A 24003-nucleotide genomic window follows, 5' to 3' on the forward strand; every position below is an offset into this window, starting at 1 on the left:
ACTAATAAATACAATTTTCTGTCGTAACTGGGTGAAAGTCAGAAAGTTACATTATTCTATAATATAGAAATATGAATATTGTACTTGTAAAACATAGTGGCACTTAAATTTCGGTGGCTATCATTATCTAATTGTGTTTTACTTGAGTCAGTTCAGTGTTTAATTAACTATTTTCATTCCTTTTTAGCTAAAAAGTGTTTCCATTCTTTTAAATTGTATTAATCTGTGTCTTGTAGGTTTGTTAATGATGAAGATGTAGCTTGGTTTGATAAAGCCACTTCTAGAGTGATTGAGGAACATGTGGATCCGGAATTAGCATCAGTTCTCCATGCTGAACCATATTTTGTAGATTTTTTACAGGATATGCCTGAACCGACTGGTGATGAACCTGAAGATTTTGTATTTGAAGCACCCAAAGTTTATGAAATGGTATTTTATTTTGCACCTCAAAATTAGGCATTCAAAGGTTTTTTTAATTATTAAATGTGGTATATTGTCGGGATCATATTGAAAGTTTTATCAAATAAATGCACAAATTTTGGTTTAGGGAATACATTTTTAGATTGGTCACAAATTAGTTTAGAGTTAATCATGTAAATCTACATCTTTAAAAAGCAATTTAAAATGTGGTAAACAATCCATCTGATATAAATATAGGCTGTTCATTCTCTTCCTTTTTACTCTACTGTTCTCCAGTCTTAAAGACATATTTCTGGCTACACAGAACCAGTGAAACAATTTTAAGAACTAACAGGATTGTGTGCTCCTGTGCTGCCTGCAGTATGCCCTTTAAGACTGTGGGGGTTGGTACAGACAAATTGAGATTCTTTCTTCATAACACACATGAGAATGCTAATTCAGGAAGAGCAGCAGTGGCCACGTGTTTTACTTCATTTGTAAAGAAAGTTATTGTCAAGACCAAACAGGAGGTTGGTGTTGAATCAGGAGGAGAAAGGTACCTTCTCAAGCCTTGAAGCAGTCACTGCAAGACATTCTAAATAAAAAGATGCTCAGTCTCCTTTCTACCTGAGTTTTACTTTTTTTCCCCATCTGCCCATGACTTGGAGCTACATGTGTCTGATGCTTTTTTTAATGTGTTGGAGTTCAAATGTAACTTTTCTTTGCTGATTTTAAGTACATTTTAATTGTTAATATAGTTTACCTTTGTTTGGCAACAAATTTTCTAGCTGACATTTTTCCCCCGCTTGAAAAAATTGACTTATCAACTTTTTGTGGTAGCTTTCATTAGAAAATCTAAGTTTGAACCTCTACGGGAAATATTTTTACACAAGACTATGTTTTCAAAATAATGTGCCTGAATGTACATGTAAAATAGGCAATTGTATACCAATTGGATCCTAAAACTTTTAGTTTAAGTAGCATTTAAAAGTGATTTAAAACCAATCATACATCTAAATGAAAGAAAAATTACAGGCAGGCCTGAAGATTGACCATGTACTATATGCACATATAAATTTTCAACATAGTTGTGGGTTGAAACTGTGATCTTACACTTATGTGATCGTATTGCACATTTAAAGAAATAATAAAATAAGATCCATTCTGGAAAAATGCAAATCTACTGCATCTGGGGAAAATAATCCAATACACAGATTCATGGAGGGAGATTCTTGGAAAACAGCAATAGTGAAAGAGATCTGGGTTGACAGTAGACTGCAAATTTACACGTGAGATGCCAAAGTAATTTTGTGCAGTGTATAAAGAAACATCACATCTCAAAGCAGAGAAGGCATTTGTACCTTTTCATGAAAGGCTATTGGAACTGCACCTAAAATATTGTGTTCTATTTTGGCAAGCTAATTATCATAAAGTTGTTGAAAAATTTGAATCAATGCAGAAAAGAGCAATATAAATGTGGGGATTGATTTATGAGGAAAGATTTAAAAAAAATAACATTTATATACTGTTACTTTGGCCAACAGACAGGGACAATATAATTGTGCATATATATTTGAAGGTTGTTAAACCCAAGGAAGGAGATGGATTCTTTTGAATCATACAAGGAGATATAATCAGGAATTATAGGTGAAATTAGCAAAGAAAATTTTAGACTGAATTTCTAGCAAATGTCTGATTCCTAACCCTTTTGTAGTATGAAATATTTAGGTTGTACCTATTGTGATAAACTCAGGACAGACAGCTGCAAGGGAGGGGTAGAAGAGCAGAGAGAGAAGGAGCCCTGATGCCAGGAGTGTAGGAGCAGCAAGACAGTGAGCCTCACCAGGAGGAGAGGCAGTACTCTCTCCCACAAGGGAGTAAAAATACTCTAAACAGGACTGGTGGAGATACGGGGAGCAGACTTCCCCTGTGTCCCAAGGGGGACCACATTACCCAAGCCTGTCTCACCAGGGCTAAAAGCAGCAGAGGCTGGGGAGACTGAGAAGGTGCCTTGCCACACTATCTTCCTGAAATTAGTGGACCACTTCTGTACCAGTGATCTTTCAGCATTCTCCTTATCCTTTGGAATACTAGCTTTTAATTCTAATGTTGAGGCAGCAACAAGAAAATTATTTCCCCTACACTCTATTCTTCTTTAGGGGCCAACATTTTGGGACTTTGTTCTTCAAACAAGATCCCCCAACAAGTTATATTTCTCCATGTGTTCTCCCTCCCCCATCATGGTGGGACAGGTCAAATGGATCAAGCCAAAGGTTCAGAGTTATTCCATCTATAATGGAGATCCTCTCAGAAGCCACAAAAGGGGAATACTGCCATGATTGTTCCAAGCTCATGTTTGCCATTATTTCCAGCCATCAGTCTGCCAGAACAGGGGGTTGAGAGTTTAGATGAGTTGTTGGTCTCTGCATTCCTCCACACCTGCTGAGACCACTCCAGAGACTCCTCCATAACAATGGGTTAGTCTTCAACTCTGTGACTCAGCAAATTGAGCCTCTGTAAGATGTTTTAAATTACTTGGAGAACAGTTTCAATCCACAACTGTCCGAGAATCAAGGGAGCTGAAAATGTGGCTTTGAGCCACCTTTTCATCTTACTTTCCTCAATAGTGCAAAGTGTAAATTCAGCACAACTGAGAATCTGTCCTAATATAAATAAGCCACAAGCAAATAGTTCTTGAAGGAACTAATAAGAACACCAGTGTCCTAGATAAGAACAAGTGAAAAAAAGCAGGAGCTAAGGGCTGGATTCCTTGTGAAGATGCAGTTTATGTGCCATGTCAGAACATGCAAGCCCATTTTAGTTGTAAATGCTGTTAACAGTTCCTGACTATATAATGGGACACAATTCTGAAAGAGAGAGTCTATTGATGCAGCAAATTAATTGATCTCCAGTTACTGGGAAGTAAAATTTGCCTACATAATTTTATTCAGATAAGTGTTTTTATCTTTTAGTGATACTCATATGGTAGGATTTATCTATTAACATTGTTATTTTACTTGCCTTTTTTCTCTCTCTTTCAGGTCCCGAGCTTTGAATTTCTATGTGAAAAATTACAAACGTACCAGAGGCAATACAATGAAACCATTAGGGGATCATTTCTCGATTTGGTGTTTTTTAAAGATGCAATGACACATCTCGTTAAGGTTTTGTTTTTTACAGCATTTAATAATACATTTAATTTAGGTTACTAGACCTCAGGAGTCACATGAATAGTAGAATTAAACTGATAATTTGAATTTGGAATTGTCAGGTAAGGTATAGAGGGTAGTTGTGTGTAAAGCTAAATGTTCTTGGAAGGAAGCAGGGAGTGATGTTCAAAAGGTTTGATAAGTGGACAGTAGTTTTCAATTTGCACATGTTATGTGGTGGATGGAGAAAGCTGCATAATCTGAAAAATTACCATGCAAAGACAATACAAAGTTAGGTGTTAATATAAAGAAAGATCTGGGGAATATACAGGAGGATTTGAACAGTATAAAGATATCAGTAAAGAATGGAATATGAAAGCTACTTTAAATAAATATAAAACTATGCATTAAGAAGACAATATATATTAAATAACTGTATTAAAGGAAGCTTTAAAGACAGACATATTATACAATAACAGTGTGGGATGGTTTCATTGTTTGCCAAGAGCAAAAATTGCCAAGTCTTAGGGCTTGTCTATATGGGGAAGCTATTGTGAAATAAGCTAGAGTGTGAATTTAAACCATAATAGCTATTCCATACTAATGGCCCATGTGTACACTATAGTACTAAGAGTGCCACTTTGGATAAAGCTAAGCTGCAAAAAAGGCACCCTTAGGCAATGTCTGCACTTGACACTACTGGCAGTGCTATGTAGGGTATGTGTAGCTATATGCCACAATGAAAAGCAGTCTGCGTCCACATGGGGTATGTAGCTTCCCATGTCAGTGAAAGACTGGTGGGGGGAGACAGCAGGGAAAGGCTTGGCAGTGGGGCACACCAGAGTCTTTCCCCACTGCCTCCCACCTCCAAAGCCTTTTCCCACTGACTAGAAAGCTACTGGTAGCTCTGCACTGCAGGAGTCTTTCCCTGTAGAAGGGAAAGGGTTGATGCTGCAGGGAGCTGCCAGAACTTTTCCTGCTGCTGGAGCCTTTCCCTGCTTTAGGGAAAGTCTTCAGCAGCAGGGAAGCAGGAGGACACCACATTGCTAAAAGTAGTAGTGCAGATGAGGGAGGCACTGATTTGATGAGTAGGGTACATACCCTGGTACATACCCACAGGATTCAGGGATATCCTTACTCTACTGACCTAAGCAGTGCCTCTCCGTCAACACTTTTCCCATGCTAGGGGTATGGGTAGTGGATGTAATCTACATACCACTAAAAGTAGTGTGCAGTGTAGATGTGGCGTTAGTGTGGAATAAGAGTGTTCACATGGGGAGCTAGTTTGGAATAGTTATTGTACAGTACCTTCTGAGCTATTTCACTATGTAGATATACCCTTAGGATGCAGTCACAAAAACTTTTTTAAGGCAGACTAGATGCAAGATTATATGTACAAAAGCTTACAAATGGAGAAGCATTACATTAGGAATTCATGGACATTTATTTCAACCCAGTATGCAGTACAAACTATGTGCATGCAGTCTATTGCTACTGGTGCACAATTTTAAGTGTGAGCCTGATCTGTTGGGCAAATTTCAACTGAAAATACAGTCTAGAAAACTATTATCACTTGTGAGATAATTTGACAATATGTGATGTGAAAATATTTCATGTTGGTGTCTTGCAAACTTTTAATATTCACCATTTTTGCCACATGCTAAACAATTTCATTATTTCTGAAAAAAAATACTTGCCTATGCAAAAGTAATCATCTTTTAATACATTGTCGTTTGTTAGCTTTGACCAATAAACACCACATTAAGGTATTGAAATTAACTTAAACAGTACAAACTATAGTCATGGTCATGCTGCAGTGTTTCTGGAACTGTGAAGAAAAAAAAAAAGACACCTTCTCATTTTGGGTACCCTTGTTTCAGCTCACCTACTGGCTTACGGCATCTCTTGGCAGTTCCACATTATACCTCATCTAAATGTACATAATATAAGATTTCAAATTCTATATGATGTGGATGTGTGTAGGGTGAGTTCATTAAACTCCAAAATATGGCCCTTTTTGGAGAATTGCTTCACACCTATATGGACAGAGTGCAATTCTTGAAAGCTCATAAGTTGGTCAAAGGAAAACCAGTTTTCATTAGAGCACTGAAAGGCTCTTCTTTGCAGTGAGAGATATTTCCATGCTCTATTTTTATTTCTCTACCTTTTAATCAAGAGCTGTGTTTTTAGAAAAAAATTGCAAACATTTCTATAACGGTAGAAGTGGGTTTTTTTCATTCTTCTGCTAATTAAAAATGGCTTTTGTGCATTTTTTTTAACAAGTCCCACTCATTAAGAGATTAAGCTTGGAAAATTTCAATCTTAAATCTACAATTAAATGCAAATTTTAAACATATTTATTTTAAATCCCACATACAACTCATAAATTAGAAGCTATGTTCTTAAAATGCAGCCCTTTCACTTGAGTCACATGTATCTCTTCAGATACTGTTGCTTTATTTGGAAGTACGAGCTTTATTTTTCTGTGTGGGAAAGGTCTTCTATAAAAACATGTGTCCTTCTGCTGATCTTTGAGACTTAAAAAATATTCTCCCAAATGAGATTTGGAGTAAAACAGATATTTAACTCTGCTCATCTTCTATAACTAGCTAAACACAGCACAGATTACTTGTATTTTTTCTGCATAGATTTCACGAATAATTCGGACTGCATGTGGAAATGCTTTACTTGTAGGAGTTGGTGGTTCTGGAAAACAGAGTCTTTCAAGATTGGCCTCTTTTATAGCTGGATACAGAATATTTCAGATAACTTTAACCAGGTAAATGAAAAAAATATTGTGGTGTTTGTCTCTCCAAAACTAGAAGCTGATGTTTTTGAGGAAATGTAAATATTTTAATCTTTATTTTAAACACTATCTTTAAAAACAGTAAACAAAAAAATTATTACACTCTGATTCATTTATGCATCATTGGTTGCTCACTAGGACCCTAATTCAGCAAATTATAGCTACCCATCATAGCTCAGAAGCACTTTCTTAAATGCTTTCCTGAATTGTGCCTGAATCTTTCAATTGATTTCACAGGGAGATGGATCTTGTCCTTGCTGAAGTATGTGGATATTATAGTCATGATTCGTTCTACAAATTATATATTAAATATAATTTGAAAAATTGGAATGATTCTGTATTGTGCATTAAGCAAATTTGTAACTTCTCTTTTTCCTCATAGATCCTATAATGTTTCCAATCTAACAGATGATCTAAAACTTCTATATAGAGTAGCTGGTGCAGAAGGAAAAGGCATCACTTTCATTTTCACTGACAATGAAATAAAAGATGAAGCATTTCTGGAATACCTTAACAATCTGCTATCTTCAGGAGAGGTTAGATCCTCAAAATGACAGTATACTTTAGCAATACAAATTTTCAACATTTGCTCTTAATACCTGATTGCCATTCATTTTTGTAGTAATTAATAGGGCTAGAAAGGATCTAAAACCCAATTATCTCAAATTTGGGACATTCGGGGCCCAAACTGAATCTCAATATAAATTTCTAGATTTAGGTCAGTATCTCGCAAGAATACCTTTTTCTGCTCATAAAAGTACAGTATTTCTTCATGCAGCCATGATCCAATGTCAACTTGATTCAGAGAGATTATGTAAGCATCAGGGAGAAAATAAGTGAGGAGGGCATTTCAGAGGCCACCATTATCGAAGGGTGAACTTGCTAGTTTAGGGCTTTATTCTTCCTTAACATCCATTGTCTTTAATGAAGTTGAATAGAGTGTAAATCAGGAAGAATTTGGCCCTTAGTTCATCTAAATTGTGTCTGTGTTTGTAAAGGCAGATAGATAACAATTATAAAATATATTATAATTCAATTAAATTAATGCAATTTCTTTTCCTGTCAATTTTGGTTTTGTATAAAGATTTCCAATTTATTTGCTCGGGATGAGTTGGATGAAATTACACAAGGACTAATATCTGTGATGAAAAAAGAGCTGCCTCGATTTCCTCCTACATTTGATAATCTTTATGAGTATTTTATATCACGGTCAAAGAAGAATTTGCATGTTGTTCTCTGCTTTTCTCCAGTGAGTTTTCTTTTTATAACTATCTTGTTTATTTCTGTGGGTAGATTCCCATATAAAACATGATGTGATCATTCAAGGTTTATAATTTGAAGAGTCAGGACATATATCAAGCATTGAATGCAATTTTTTAGTATTTTAGGTTTTACTGAAGTCCTTGATTGTTGCCGGAAAAACAAGAGCCCTCAAAGCAAGTGTTAGTGGATGTAAAGCTTTTAGTTGAAATTAATGTACAACTAATTGAAGTTTTAAAACACTAAGTAGCATTCATCTTTAATATGAGGTTTTTTTCTACTGTTTTGTTAATTTTATTGAGGATATCAAGATAATAAAAAAGAATAGGATGCAGATATAGGGTAAAAACTATGCATGATGTTATAAGAATTAGAAAAAAATTGCTTAGATTTTATCTACATGTTAATGTTTTGGATAAAATCAGATATGGTATCACACACACTATATTAAACATTGTTTTAAAACTGTTACTCTTGTTAGGTTGGTGAGAAGTTCCGTGCACGTTCTTTGAAATTTCCTGGTCTGATATCAGGCTGCACTATGGACTGGTTCAATCGATGGCCTAAAGAAGCCCTTGTTGCTGTAGCCAGTTACTTCCTTTCAGAATTTAATATTGTTTGTTCTTCTGAAGTTAAAACACAAGTAGTAGAAACTATGGGCCTCTTTCATGATATGGTTTCTGAGAGCTGTGAGAATTATTTCCAAAGGTAACATTTTGTACAAATTTAAAAATTGAGCAACCACAAAAATATTACTACTATTTATGGAATAATGTTTATGGCACTATAATATATGAAGCAATAATTGTCTTTTCCAGTTTATTAATACAGAAATGAAGTTTGTGTTTAATAAATTCAAAAGTCATCCATAATAATCACAAATATGTGGCAACTTCATTAACCTTATTCCAATTGTAGCATAAGAATAAAAAATGGTACAATAAAACTTTAATATAGCTTGTGTGGATAAGGACAGATGTAATTGCACATAAAAGGTGACATTAAGTATTATCATTGTGAAGGGATGCTGCATTTTGACTGCATGAAATGCTTCTCTTTCCATATAATATTTGCTTTCTGTTTTTCAAAAAATAATTCAGTTAAAACTGAAGACCTGGATAGTAGTGTGGCTATTTAGATCTCCAATGAAATACTATGTGAAAGTTATATATTAAATTATAATTTTTTTAAATTTCTGCCTTTCAGATATCGACGAAGAGCTCATGTTACACCCAAATCTTATCTCTCTTTCATAAATGGTTACAAAGATGTTTATTCTGAAAAGCTAGGAAACATTAATGAACAAGCTGAACGCATGCAAATAGGTAAGATGAATAGGGAATAAAGATAAATCTTAGATATGGTCCCAGAGGACCTCTGTTTTATTGTTGGGCTTCTCATTCACAGATCATGTAGGATCACTCCCCTTTTGTATCACAGTCAAGTAGCCCAAACCTGAAAGGTGTATGTTAAACCTTGTAACTCAAATTATGGTTACTTCAGAGTACTATATGTGGTAGTGTAGCAGGGCAGTCACCCCACGCTGGCTCTGAATGGGTTAAAAAGAATGGGGAAGGCTGGGGCTGAGAGCCAATCAGGAAGAGGCAGGAAGCCTCCAATCAGAGCTGGTCAAGCCGGTATAAAAGAGGGCAGACCAGAAGGGGTAGTGAGTCTCTCTCCAGCCTTGGAGAGAGATGGACCTGGCTGTCTGAAAAAGCAAAGAATACCTTAGACAGTGCAGTGCTGGGGAAGGGCAGGAGAAGCTGGGGGAGCTCCAGCCTGGCAAACCCCCAGGGCAGAGGACTTGCTGTCAGGGCTGGAGGAGGTACTAGAGCTGGGGGGAAGCAGCCAGGGAAGAGAGAGGCAGCTGGTCCAATCCCTTGCCAATGATGAGTGGCCATTTCAGACTGCAGTTTGCCCTTTAGAGAATGGGTTAGGTGAAGACTGGCTGTAGGTCACTGAGGCGAAGTGGGCCTAGGGGATTGGGGTTCCCTGGGGAGGGGAGGACCCCGAGTGTGTGGGCACTGCTGCAGAGCAGTACCCAGGAGAAAAGGCACCACGGGCTGGGAGGGACGCATGGCCTGAATTACAGTGGTGGAGATTGATAATGAAAAGACAAGCACTGGCCAGCAGGAGGTGCTCTGAGGCTGGGATGAGCTAATTCCTGAGGTAACCAACGCGCTGCAACGGTGAGTGCATGTTGTGTGACAGGTAGTAACATCAATTGGCCAAGTCCTTTGGTAGGATAAGAGTGGTACAAATACTGCACTAAAACTAGTTTCATCATCTTTTTGAGCATTCCTGCTTTAAACATAAATACTTAATATTCCCAAATTAGCTTATGTAACAGAATGTGGAAGTTGAAAATGGCTAGAAAGAACACCTGACTGACTGGCTTGGGGGTGGAAGAGGCAGCTTAAAACCACTCCAATTCTTTCTCTGAAGTTTCTGCATTAGCAGTGATAATTCAGCACAAACTGTCACTTTGCCTCCTACCCTAGCTACAGTGTTGAATATGGCTGGAGAAGTGTCTGAGATAGGCAGAAGTGTGAGGGAGGTTACATGCTTCTTCTGTCTGAAGCTAGTGCTCATAGTGTTTTTTTGAAAGCCCTAAGTTCATTCACTTAGAGGTTAGGCTAGATGACCCTTGAGGTCCCTTCAACTCTATGATTCTACGATTACTATAGGCAGAATTGGCAGTGCTGCCTATTATTAAGGTTGCCAGATACTTTTCATTATAAGACTGTGTTTTTAGTTTCTTATAACTTTGCCATACTTTAACTATTTGGGTGGAAATTTTCCATGCTGGGTGTCTGCATCAGTGTGACGGTGTGCATGTACGCTGCACTGGACAAGAGGGGTTAGCCCTGTACTCTGGGCAGAGAAAGCCACACTCCCTCTCCTCAGCTGGACATGCTGCAAATGGAGAGCTAGTGTAAAAGGGAGTAACCCAGCTCAATCAGGAGGGACTGCTGAAGAGAGAGGACACACAATGCAGGCTCCCATCAAGAAGCTGCCGGAGCCCCAGATCAGGGGGCCTAAGCCTGCTGAGACCTGGGTAGATACGCAGCTACCCACAGACACCCAGGAGGTGTTGGAATGGTTGGAAGCACCACAGGCTGGAGACACGTGGACCATGCCACTGGAAGACAGGGTAGGAAGTAGCCCAGGGGAACGAGTCATTGATCCAGTTGTAGGATCAGGCACTAAGTCAGCGTGTTTTGGCTGGATCCTTGCTGACCCAGTTTTGAGTACACTTACCTCTGACAGGGTCCTACCCCAGCCACCACCACCCCCGACCATTAGGTCACTAGCTCAGTGAGAGAGGGCAGCCATACTGATTGTGGCCATTTGGCCATTCAGCCCTGCGAGAGTGGGCAGCCGTAATGACTCTGGCCATTAGAATATGCAGCCCTGCAAGGAAAGGCAGCTATATTGATTCTGGCTATTAGGTCATGTAGTCCTGAGAGGAAGGGCAGCCATATTGACTCTAGCCACCAGGCCATACTGCCCTGAGGCAAAGAATGGTCTGATAGACTCATATGCAGTGCTATAATGTCCCTTCCTCCACCCCAAAGGAGAGATAGAGTGCACTTGCCCCATGACACTCAGATCGAACTTTTTGAAAAGTTATAGTCAAAATGGGTCCACTGTTTGCAAGAATGAGATTAGAAAAAATAAATTATTTTGCCATATTAAAAAAATTATTACAGCTATTTAATTGAGAAGATCTAGTCCCTCGTGCTTTGGAGTAGGGATTTGAAATTCAGCATGTGGAGTTACTTTTGTGTCAGGGATGTGCCCTTTGCTGTTCCCATGAAAAGTTGCCCAAATTCAGTCAAGTTATAACACCTTGAAAAAACATAGTTTGCATATTATTAGAGCTTTGCTGCTAAAATCTCTGAAGATTCCACTTGCACTAACAGGCTCCAGTCTATCTCAGCTCCTGCATGTAACTGAAGTGTACATTTGCCATCCCTGGGCTACTGGGGGTGAGCATGACTTTCCCTGCAATTGCAGCTCATGGCTACTGAGGCTGGGCATTGGAACTGACAGCAGAGAGAGTATCTCTTCTGTTCTCTCAATGTCACCCCATTGGCATCTGTACAACGTGGAGAAGAAAGATTCCTGACTTGAATGCAGAGAGGACAAGAGCCAGACTGGGGAAAGGTGGAAGGAGCAGATTGAGAAAAGGGCCCTAGTGGGGACAAGAGACTGGAAGTGGAATCTGGCAGGGGGCAAAAAAATGGGGCCAGAGGTTGAAAGAGGCTGAGATTGGCTGGGCAAGAAGACATGGACTAGGAGACAGGGAAGGGGGCACTACGACAAGGGCCCTGAGAAGAGTGGAGGGGAAGGAGACTAAGATTGGATGAGAAGCCCAGGGTATGAGACTGTGAGCTAGTGGGCAGGTGAATGGGAGAGGGGAATAATTGGAGGGTGGATGTTAGGGGACGGGTTGGAGAAGAGTTGGGAATTATCAAAAATATAGCATTGTTCTTCACCTTTCTGAACTGCCATGATTATCTTATATTTGATAGGTCTCTCTAAGCTGATGGAAGCCAGTGAATCTGTTGCCAAACTCTCTCTGGAATTGGCAGTGAAAGAAAAGGAACTGGCTTTGGCTTCTGTAAAGGCAGATAAAGTACGTACTTAGCTGCTAAACATAATTGTGATGTAGATTCACTTTAATGTCCTCTGGTGGCAAAAAAACAAAACAAACAAACAAACAAAAGAATGGGGGAACTGTAATAGTGTAAAAGGTCCACAATATCCTCTTTATCAAGGAACTTGCAGGAAATGGGTGTAACCCCAAAACAGCCTGCCCCTGTCCAAGGAGAGGATGTGGCAAGGGCAACTGTGTATGCTACTTCAGTGCAGGCTCCAGAGTAGCCCTGCCAGTGAGGCGCCTGAGGAGCCCCAACAGAAACTAAAGCTGCTATGGTAGAACCCACTGAGGAGGAAGATGGTGGAAAAACAATATAAAGAATTGTGGGGCTCGGCATTCCCTAGTTTCTTTCCTCTGTAGGCAGCAGGTCTCATTGCTTGTTTCAGTGCTCTTTGTTGTAATACAGCTTGGTTTGAGGGTTATTAATAGTTAATTTGGGTTAAGTTATATGTATTAAATTAAGACAATTTGTTAATATTCAATAGCTAGACCTTTTTAGTGTTAGTCAATTCTGTGTCATTGTGTGGTTCTTCTCAGCTTTAATATGGTAGGTCCAGAAAGAAAAATCAAGTTTGAGTGGTTCTTGTTTTGCAACAACAAAGTAAAGTGTCCCTGTGATCTTGCACAGTGCTGGTCCAGTGGGTTGTGCATGTAAGCATAATTTTAAAAATGATGCTCAGCAAAGAGAGCACAGAGGAGCCTAATCTGTCATTAATGAAAGTGTTTCTGTGGGGAATAAAATTATTCTGGCATAATAGCAGATGTAGCATCTTCTCTTCTCAAGGACACTCCACACTACTCATCAGCCTTGGTGATGGTCTCTTGGAAACTGACCTTAAAGAGGAAGGAGAAGAGGAATATGTTGATGATTCTAAGGCTATTTCCACAGCCTAGGCCCTCTTCCTCCACCTCACAAGACAATAGTATGCTTCCACTGCTTCCATTTAACCACCAGATAATTATAAGATTTGTGGTGTTGGCAGTTCAGGAAAAAAATTGCACAGACTGTTTGACATTTTGGAATTCAAATATAATGGCAACATTTTTCTCCCGCAAAGCAAGGAATGCTTGAGCCAGCAAAGACCTCTGGTTCTGTCTGGCTTTGGTCCCCCGGCAAAGAGATTGACTTTATTAAGTGACAGAACAGGGATTCCAGTGCTTTTCTTATCACTCTGCTCTCTAGTCCCTGGTGGAATTGGCAGTCATAGATAAGTCAGAAGAAGGAAATATTTCTGATGAGCATTTGGAGATAGTCCAATCTTCTGGATTCTCTATCTAGGATACAAGAACTACTCTTCTGCAGAATGGTCTTCTGTTTATCAAATTAGTCCCATTTTTACCTCTCTGCAATCATCTTTCTTTACTCTTTGCCTTATTTTCTTCACTATTTCTTAGCCACACAACTAACCATGCACGTGTCTGGGGATTGGGGATGGGGCATATGTGTGTATAAGTTAAAAAAACACTAAACAGAAAACAAAACAAAGCTCTTTGAGCCCAAGACTTTATTTTGTATTTGTCTATAAAGTGATTTGCATATATAAGTATTATAGAAGTAATTAAGATAATAGCACACAATAATGTCCAACTACAATTTCTACACTTAGGATTAGATCCCTGGAACAGCTGCCTGAAGAAAAACACAAGTTCAGTATGCCTTTCATTTCCTTAGGGAGACACAGTGGGTGAAGTAAAATATTTTATTGAACCAATAAAAGATATTATCTTACACATCTTGTCTCTCTAATATCATGGGACCAACACGACTACAGCACATTGCATTTCACTGGGTAGTCTGATTCTGTTCCTGGGTTGAGCACTGGCCTGCTAAACCTAGGGTTGTGAGTTCAATCCCTGAGGGGGCTACTTAGGGATCTGGGGCAAAATCAGTACTTGGTTCTGCTAGTGAAGGCAGAAGGCTGGATTTGATGACCTTTCAGGGTCCCTTCCAGCTCTATGAAATAGGTATATCTTATTATAAGTTGATTTTTAGAAATTGATTTTATACAGTTGATTGCGTATGTCCACACTAAGCGCATTAAGTCAGCGGAGTGCATCCTCACTACCGTGGCTAACGACTTACGGAGCAGTGCACTGTGGATAGCTATCCCACAGTTCCTGCAGTCTCAGCCACCCATTAGAATTCTGGGTTAAGCTCCCAGTGCCTGATGGGGCAAAAATATTATCGTGGGTGGTTTTGGGTATATGTCGTCAGTCACCCCTCCCTTTGTGAAAGCAACGGCAGACAATCGTTTTGCACCTTTTGTCCACGCAGACACCATACCACGGCAAGCATGCAGCCCACTCAGCTCAGCTCACTGACACCGCCGCTGTTGTGTCCTGGGTGCTGTTGGCAGCAGACGATGCAGCAGGACCGCAAGCCATCATTGTCATACACTGCTTCTGCTGCAACTCTGCTCTGCTGATATTGCCTCGACAGCAAATTTCTCCATGTTGTCTATCGTGGGCTCCCGGGTACTCGGGAAATGTGCGCAGTGCTAACCGTAGTCCTCCACCGCTTCCACTGCAACTCTGTTCTCCTACTGTCCTGGTGCCATGAATCCACCTCACAGGTTTCTCTTGGCATCTGTCGTCATCCACTGATTCTGCTGCAACTCTGCTCTCCTGCATATGCCATACCACAGCAAGCATGGAGCCTGCTCAGCTCACCGCTGCTGTTGTGAGCATTGTAAACACTTCGTGCATTATCCTGCAGTATTTGCAGAACCAGAACCAAAAGCAGGTGAGGAGGCGACAACAGAGCGATCATGATAGCAGTGAGGATGTGGACGCAGACTTCTCTCAAAGCACGGGCCCTGGCAATTTGGACATCATGGTGGTAATGGGGAAGGTTCATGCCGTGGAATGCTGATTCTGGGCTTGGGAAACAAGCACAGACTGGTGGGACTGCATAGTGTTGCAGGTCTGGGATGATTCCCAGTGGCTGCAAAACTTTTGCAAGCGTAAGGGCACTTTCATGGAACTTTGTGACTTGCTTTCCTCTGCCCTGAAGCACAAGAATACCAAGATGAGAGCAGCCCTCACAATTGAGAAGTGAGTGGCAATAGCCTTCTGGAAGCTTGCAATGCCAGACAGTTACCAGTCAGTCAGTAATCAATTTGGACTAGGTAAATCTACTGTGGGGGCTGCTGTGATCCAAGTAGCCAATGCAGTCACTGAGCTGCTGCTATCAAGGGTAGTGACTCTGGGAAATGTGCAGGTCATAGAGGATGGCTTTGCTGCAATGGGATTCCCTAACTGTGGTGGAGCAATAGATGGAACGCATATCCCTATCTTGGTGCTCCACACTATCTGTGAGAGTAAAGGGGAGACATTTATGGTGGGGTGGGACATTGAGGCAAATTGCCTGGCTGCTGATTACACGCAGCCAGACACCAGGGTGATTAGAAGAGCGCAGCAGGGCATGCTGCGCATCAGAGAAGCTTTGAAAACCAGTTTCATGACTGGCCAGGCTACGGTGTGACAGTTCTGTTTGTTTCTCCTTGATGAAAACCCGCCCCTTTGGTTCACTCTACTTCCCTGTAAGCCAGCCACTCTCCCGCCTTGATCACCTCTTGCAGAGGCAATAAAGTCATTATTGTTTCAAAGTCATGCATTCTTTATTAATTCATCACACAAATAGGGGGATAACTGCCAAGGTAGTCTGGGAGGGGTGAGTGAGGAGGGAAGCACCGGGTGGGGTGGTGGATGAGGGTAGGAAGGAAGGATAAGGCCACCCTGCACTTCAAAACTTATTGAATGCCAGCCTTCTGTTGCTTGGGTAGTCCTCTGGGGTGGAGTGGTTGGGTGCTCGGAGTGTTCTTGGGCATCTGGGTGAGGAGGCTATGGAACTTGGGGAGGAGGGCAGGCAGTTACACAGGGGCTGTAGCGGTGGTCTGTGCTCCTGCTGCATTTCCTGCAGCTCCACCAGATGCCAGAGCATATCAGTTTGATCCCCCAGCATTGCATCCTGTCTCCTCTCATCGCACTCCCGCCACCTCTACTCTTGCTCCCACCACCTCTCATCTCACTTGTCCCTCCTGTCCTTGCATTCATTTTCTGCTTTCCTGGACTCTGACACTGTTTGCCTCCACACATTCTGCTCAGCTCTTTCAGTGCGGGAGGATTGCATGAGCTCAGAGAATATTTCATCGCAAATGTGGTTTTTTTCGCCTTGTTATCTGCACTAGCCTTTGGGACGGAGATGATGGGGGAGTGCTAAACATTTTCAGCTGTAGGAGGGAAAAAAGGGAGAGTAGTATTTAAAAAGGCACATTTTAGAGAACAATGGGTAGACTCTTTCACATTGAAACAAGTTGTTAACATTACATAGCACATGCTTTTGGTAAAAGGTCGTATTTTGCCTCTTATATTGAGGGCCTGCCGGTTTGGTGTGAGAGATCACACATGCAGGGCCAGGCAACAGAATTCGGCTTGCAGGCATCCATGGTAAGCCACAGTCTTTCGGCTTCTTCAACCTTCATAACATGTGGGAATGGTTTCAAACAGCAGCACCCTCCTTTCCCATGCCAAGCACCCATTGGGTTGGCCATTTAAAAGGAGAGGCTGTACTGGCTGTGAATGCATCCCAAGTCTTCAGGGCAAATTAATCATTAAACATGCTTGCTTTTAAACTATGCATTATATTTCCAAAGGTATATTCACCAGAGGTGCCTTCTCTGGCTTCATGGTCCGTGAGCCCCCCTCAGGAGGGCTGGAAGGGTATTGGCTCCAGGGTGATAAACAGTTCCTGGCTGTTGGGGAGAATGGTTTCTCCACTTGCGTGCTGTGTGCTATCCTCATCCTCCTCCATCTGCTTATCTTTCTCATCCCCCAAATCCTCATCCTTGTTGCATGAGACTCCCCCCTTGCAGGTGTCCATGCACAGGGTGGGGTAGTGGTAGGGGCACCCCATAGACTTGCGTGCAGCTCATCATAGAAGCGGCATGTCTGGGGTTCTGACCCAGAGCAGCCGTTTGCCTCTTAGGCTTTTTGGTAGGCTTGCCTGAGCGCCTTAATTTTCACGTGGCACTGTTGTGGGTCTTTGTTGTAGCCTCTGTCCATCATGCCCTTAGAGATTTTTTCAAATATTTTGGCATTTCATCTTTTGGAACGGAATTCTGATAGCATGGATTTGTCTCTCCAAACAGTGATCAGATCCAGTACCTCCCGTTCGGTCCATGCTGGAGCTCTTTGTGATTCTGGGACTGCATGGTCACTTGTGCTAATGAGCTCTGCATGGTCACCCATGCTGATCAGCTTGCCACACTGGCCAAACAAGAAATTAAATTCAAAAGTTCATGGGGCTTTTCCTATGTACATGGCCAGTGCATCTGAGTTGAGGGTGCTGTCCAGAGCTGTCACAATGGAGCACTCTGGGATAGCTCCCAGAGGCCAATACCACTGAATTGCGTCCACATTACCCCAAATTCGACCCGGTGATGTCAATTTCAGCGCTAATCCCCTGGTCGGGGAGGAGTACAGAAATCGATTTTAAGAGCCCTTTAAGTTGACAAAAATAGCTTCGTCATGTGGACGAGTGCAGGGTTAATTCGATCTAACACTGCTAAATTCGACCTAAACTCATAGTGTAGACCAGGGCTAAGACAGGTGTCATAAACAGATCAGTCAGAGTTAATAGAAAAGAAGAACTTCATATCTCTTTTGCCTGTAAAGGGTTAACATGATCTGTGAGCCTGGCTGTCACCTGACCAGAGGACCAATCGGGACAGGATACTTCCAAATCTTGAAGGAGGGAAATTTGTGTGTGTGCTGTTAGAATTTGGTTGTTGTTCACTCTGGGGGCTCAGAGAGACCAGACGTGCAACCAGGTTTCTCTCCAATCTCCCTAAAACAGGTTCTTATAGATTCAAAATAGCGAGTACTAGGTAGATAAAGCGAGTTAGGCTTATGTTTGTTTTCTTTATTTGCAAATGAGTATTTGGCTGAAAGGAGTTCAAATTGGTATTTTGCTGAAAAGATTTTAATTTGTACTCGTAAACTTAGGCTGGGAGGGTATTCCCAGTGTCTATAGCTAAAAGACCCTGTACCTATTCCATTTTAAATTTAAAAAGATAATTTTTACTGTTTTTCTCTCTTTAATTAAAAGTTTCTTGTTTAAGAACCTGATTGGTTTTTTTATTCTGGTGTGAGACCCCAGGGGACGGTGTCTGGATTCACCAGGGAATTAGTGGGGAGAAAGGAGGGAAGGGGGAGAGAGAAGCTAATTTCTCTCTGTGTTAGGATTACTGTCTCTCTCAGGGAGAGTCTGGGAGGGGGAGAGAGAAGGAGGGGGGGAAGGTGCATTTTCCTCTCTGTTTAAGATTCAAGGAGTTTGAATCACAGTGATCTTCCAGGGTAACCCAGGGAGGGGAAGCCTGGGAGAGGCAATGGTGAGGGAAAGGGTTTACTTTTCCTTGTGTTAAGATCCAGAGGGACTGGGTCTTGGGGGTCCCCGGGCAAGGTTTTGTGGGGACCAGAGTGTACTAGGCACTGGAATTCCTGGTTGGTGGCAGCGCTACAAGTACTAAGCTGGTAATTGAGCTTAGAGGAATTCATGCTGGTACCCCATCTTTTGGACGCTAAGGTTCAAAGTGGGGAATTATATCATGACAACAGGGAATACAAGTTTATCCTTATCTTGATGATTGGCTCATTTGAGAGAGTTCACTTCAGCAGATGAAAGATTCATTTAATCAGATCTGTCAGCTTTTCACCACCATCAACAACAAAAATCATCATTAGTGCCAACCAGAGGATAGAATTCATACAGGCAGTTCTAGACTCTACAACATTACTACAGCAAGAACATACTTACCTGAAAATAGTTTCAAATTTGTGACAGATCTTGTTATGAATTATAAAACTGTTCTCAAATCCTGATAAGAATGTGTCTAAAACAGGGGTGGCCAATCTGAGCATGATAAGGAGCCAGAATTTACCAGTATACATTTCCAAAGAGCCACAGTAATAAGTCAGCAGCCCCCCATCAGCTCCCCCCACCCCCGGCTCCCAGTGCATCCCACCCACTGGCAGCCCCACTGATCAGCCCCTCCCCCGCCCTCCCTGCACCTCCTGATCAGCTGTTTCTTGGGGTTCAGGAGGCTCTGGGGCAGTCTCAGGGGAGGGGGCAGGAAGGGGTAGAGTGGTGGCAGGGCCAGTGGCAGAGTCAGGGGTTAAGCAGTGAGCACCCCCTCAGCACATTGGAAAGTTGGTACCTGTAGCTCCAGCCCTGGAGTCGGTACCTATACAAGGAGCTGCATATTAACTTCTGAAGAGCTGCATCTGACTCCGGAGCCACAGGTTAGCTACCGCTGGTCTAAAACATTACATGGTCTCTTGCACATATGTAACACGGCATGCCAACATCACTTCCACTGCATGTAAGGGTAGTTGAAATCCATTTACCTTCCAAACGAACAGCACATTGACATGAAAGGGCAGGTCCCTTGAGAAGTCCTCTTATCAATAAATTGGTGGAAGGATCCCAGTCAAATATTACAGGGGAATACCATTTTTGCCATCTCTACCCAAGAAATGTTGCTACTTTACATTCCATAGTAAAATTATATATGTACCATGTGTAGCTAACATTAACCAAGAAACAATCCTTTTGTATTCTGATTTCACTGTATTTGCAAATGTATTCATTTGTTCTCATATTTGCATATTTTTATATTATTTGTTTATTTATTTCTAATGCTAGGTGCTGGCAGAAGTTACAGTAAGTGCTGAGGCGTCAGCAAAAGTAAAAAATGAAGTCCAAGGTGTGAAGGACAAAGCACAAAAGATTGTAGATGAAATTGATTCAGAAAAAGTGGTAGCAGAGACCAAACTGGAGGCAGCTAGACCAGCATTAGAAGAAGCAGAAGCTGCATTGAATGTGAGTAAAGTTTGTAGGTTTTCATCAGTCTTGCAGGTGTTGTCTCCTATGATGAAAGAATGGATAATATCAGCCAGACAAGGATTCACCTCATTTTCATAGCTATCATTTGAGCTTGTCAGTTTTACTTTGCAAGCCTTTTGTTAATAGTTGTGGAGTCCATATTTTACTTCCAAGTGCATCCATATCTCTGCTTTAAGAGAGAGGAATGAATATCCCTCCAGGTCTTGCTTCCATCTAGCCACTTAACAATTACAAAGGCTTAGACGTAAAGCTTTCCAAAAGTTCTTTGAGTGATTGCACATGTGCATTGCACATTTGATGTGCGCATGCCCCACGCACAGTTAGATTTTTTTCCCTCAGTGCTATCCATTGGGACAGCTCACCTTTTGAACCTCTAGCAACATGATCCTTACTGCACCTAACTCTGAAGGTGGCTTTCCTAGTAGCTATCACTTCAGCCAGAAAGAGATAACTGAGCTGTGTGTTCTGACATCCAAACCATCTTATGCAATCTTCTTGAAAAATAAAGTATACTTTCCCTGCCATCCAAGATTCTTCTCTAACCTGGTGTCAAATTTTCATATTAACTAGTTAATTTACTTACCTACTTTTTACCCCAAAACACACACCAATAAGGAGGAACAATGCCGGCATACCAAAGATATTAGTAGACCTTTGGCGTTCTACATAGACAGGACTAACCAGTTCTGTTTGTCAATCAAATTATTCATGGCCATTGTGGACAGGCTGAAGGGTCAGCTGGTCTCAACACAAAGAATTTAGTCTTGGATGACTTTCTGCATTCGTGTATGTTTTGATCTGGCAGCAAAGTGACAGCACATTCCACAAGATAGCAAGCAGCCTCCGTGGTTTTCCTCGCTCATGTCCCTATCCAGGAAATTTGTAGAGCAGCAACCTGGTCTTCCATTCACACCTTTTCATCATATTATGCCATCACTCTTTACTCTAAAGACAATGCTAAATTTGGATGAGTTGTGCTCCAGTCTGTGTGTACATGTTCTCTGATCCTTCCTCCTACTTTATGACTTGTGAGTCACTGAGAGTGGAATGCACATGTGCAATCACTCGAAGAAGAAAAATGGTTAGTAACCTTCCATAATTGTTGTTCTTCGAGATGAGTTGCGCATGTCCATTCCATGACCTACCCTCCTCTGCATCAAAGTTGTTCAGCAAGAGGGAACTGAGGGAACTTGTGAGAGACTGGGCCTTTCATGCTGTAATACACGGCAGCAGAGGGCACTCAAGCTGCTCTGATGACTACTGTTGATGTAAAAATTTCCCACAGTTCTGCATGGGGCACACACACATCACGCGTGCAATGGAGATGTGCAACACATTTCAAAGAACAGCAGTTATGGAAGGTTAGTAACCATTTTTAAAGGTGTCAATAGAATATAGAATGACTTCCAGTCTGACTTGGAAAGTATTCTCTTAGTGCGAGAATAATGGCTTTTCATTATCTTGTTAGATCACTCACATCTTTCCATAGTTCCTTAGCAAGAGTGGAGTCTGAAGAATGGATGCTCCCTCTCCCATTAATGGATTTTGTGTATATCTTTCTAGAACTAAAGAGAAAAGAACAAAGTAGGTCAGAGGGATCATAAGAGCAGTTAACAAATGATGAAGCATTACTGCATTTCAGATCTTAATTGATTGGTTCTGCTGTACTCTGAACAGTTGTCAAGCAGAGAACCATGAAGAAAGGGGAAAGTGGCATAGAGAGATAAAACCATCAGTATGTCTTATGGATTCAGTCTATCTCCTGCTCCAATTACTAATAGTTATACCAAGAGAAGGGTTCAGTTAATCACAAGCAAGAAAAATCAAGCATCATCCACTTAGAAACATTGAAGTCCACATTGGTGATAGGAAGGGCCAGACTTAAAAACTCTTGCATGCATCCTGAAAATTCCATTTTGTAGATATAATTACCTCTTTGTTATGCAAATAACAGCATGCATATATTTTGTTGGCATAAATTAGACTGCTGTTTTGATATGCTGACACAATATTTGTCTAATCACTTCACTTCATTTACAGATAGGTTTCTCATTTGAATAAATATTTATCTAAGCAGTGGTCTGCAAGTGACACTAATAGAAAGTCAAAGAGCAGCAATACAGCACTTTAATACCTTCTCAGTGACTCCATTTACCAAATCCCCACATAAGCCATTTTCTTGCCCTTGTATATTCTTCTGCCAGGAACATTACACTTTAACTAACACCAATTTACAATTAATTTTTCATCGCTATTAAATATAACAGTTTAATTCCATAATGCCTGTATTATTTGTATTTAATTTTGATTTTCACATGGAGATGGAGAAAACATATAACTGCAGTATATATTTTTTTAAATCAGCTTCAGGGACATAGAACTATAAAGTTTAGTAAAGTAATCCCAATAACTCATGTATAGTGTATGTTCATAAATCAAACTTCCCTCAAGCACAAAAATGAAAATTGGAATAATAATAATAATTAATAATTAATTAATATGGTATTGAATGAAAAAATCTATAAAATGGTACTAAACAATAAGTCCACTTTTCTTCCCTCTTTCATCGCCCCCTGATATAGACTATCAAACCAGTGGATATTGCTACGGTTCGGAAACTTGCGAAACCCCCTCATCTAATCATGAGGATTATGGATTGCTGTTTGTTACTGTTCCAAAAGAAAATAGACTCAGTTACACAGGATCCAGAAAAGCCTTGCTGCAAACCATCCTGGGGAGAGTCACTAAAAGTAAGTAGAATTTCTAGACAGCCAGTCTTGAACATTTTCTAAAACAATAAAAAAAAATTAACATCAGTGAATTATGGTGCTAAATCCTTGTTCAAAATAGGGACATACATCCTTAAAACATGAACACAAACATATGCTTTTGGAGCAGCATAAATATGCAAATAAATTCTGCTTGATAACACAAATTATGCTATGTCCTTAGTGGTAAGTGTGTTGCTTAAACTTTTGGTGAACAGATACATAAAGGGCTGTGTTCAATCCTTCAGAGTAAAACTGCAAGAAAGAATGAGTGAGGAAATGAAGTATCTCTGTAGCTCTAGTTTTGTCTGACATTGAACCAGTTAGTTAATTTTATTGGGAACTGTAGGTGCTTAGCACCTCTGAAAATCAATGTATTTTTGTTTAGGGCTTGTCTACAGACAAAAGTTGAACTGCTTTAGATGTACAGGTATAGTTAAACAGGTACAGCCCACCTAGAGTGAATACAGTTATAGATGCAGTTATACTGGAATAAACATGTGTATACTGGTATTGTTTATTCCCACATGGAAAGAAGCTGTAGCAATATAAGAAACTTTTATGTTAGTATAACTGCTTTCACATTGTGAGTTTTATTGGTATAACTATTTTGGTTAAAAAAAAAGAAAATAACTAACTGACATAGTCAGATCAGTACAAAAACTTTGCATTGACGAGGCCTAAAGTACCTACATTTGAAATGTTGATCAATACTCTTGTCCTGAAAAGCTTACAATATAAAATAGAAATGAAAACAGAACAGGGAGGAGTTTAAGCTGGTGTAAACCAGTGTAGCTCTATTGACTTCCATGGAGCTATGCCAATTTATACCAGATGAAGATTAGGTTTCCTAGAAGAACTACACATCACAAAGCATGGGGGAGGGACTGGACAGTACAGTTGACCTTATAGTTGAGTTATGGAACTGGGAGCTGAGAGATCTGATCTCTGCTCCTACTTATTGAATACATTGGACCAACAGGTTTTTTCATTGCTGTTTGAACATGCTTGTCATGAGATTCAAAGATACTGTCTCCTTGTCCAGCTGC

At 40.7% G+C, this 24003-nt stretch overlaps 1 protein-coding gene across 1 annotated transcript in view; it reads left to right on the plus strand.

Annotated features, from left to right (window-relative positions):
* The window catches only part of DNAH8 (dynein axonemal heavy chain 8), a 567023-nt gene that overhangs the window by 431206 nt on the left and 111814 nt on the right, over positions 1 to 24003 (plus strand). Inside the window, 10 exon segments of the mRNA XM_030557275.1 lie at positions 237 to 429; positions 3441 to 3563; positions 6197 to 6327; positions 6737 to 6890; positions 7439 to 7603; positions 8096 to 8322; positions 8821 to 8939; positions 12153 to 12256; positions 19986 to 20162; positions 22769 to 22936. Of these exon segments, the coding sequence (XP_030413135.1) occupies positions 237 to 429; positions 3441 to 3563; positions 6197 to 6327; positions 6737 to 6890; positions 7439 to 7603; positions 8096 to 8322; positions 8821 to 8939; positions 12153 to 12256; positions 19986 to 20162; positions 22769 to 22936 (1561 nt within the window).

The sequence above is a fragment of the Gopherus evgoodei genome, chromosome 3 (genome assembly GCF_007399415.2).
Source record: "Gopherus evgoodei ecotype Sinaloan lineage chromosome 3, rGopEvg1_v1.p, whole genome shotgun sequence".
Taxonomy (NCBI): Eukaryota; Metazoa; Chordata; order Testudines; family Testudinidae; genus Gopherus; species Gopherus evgoodei.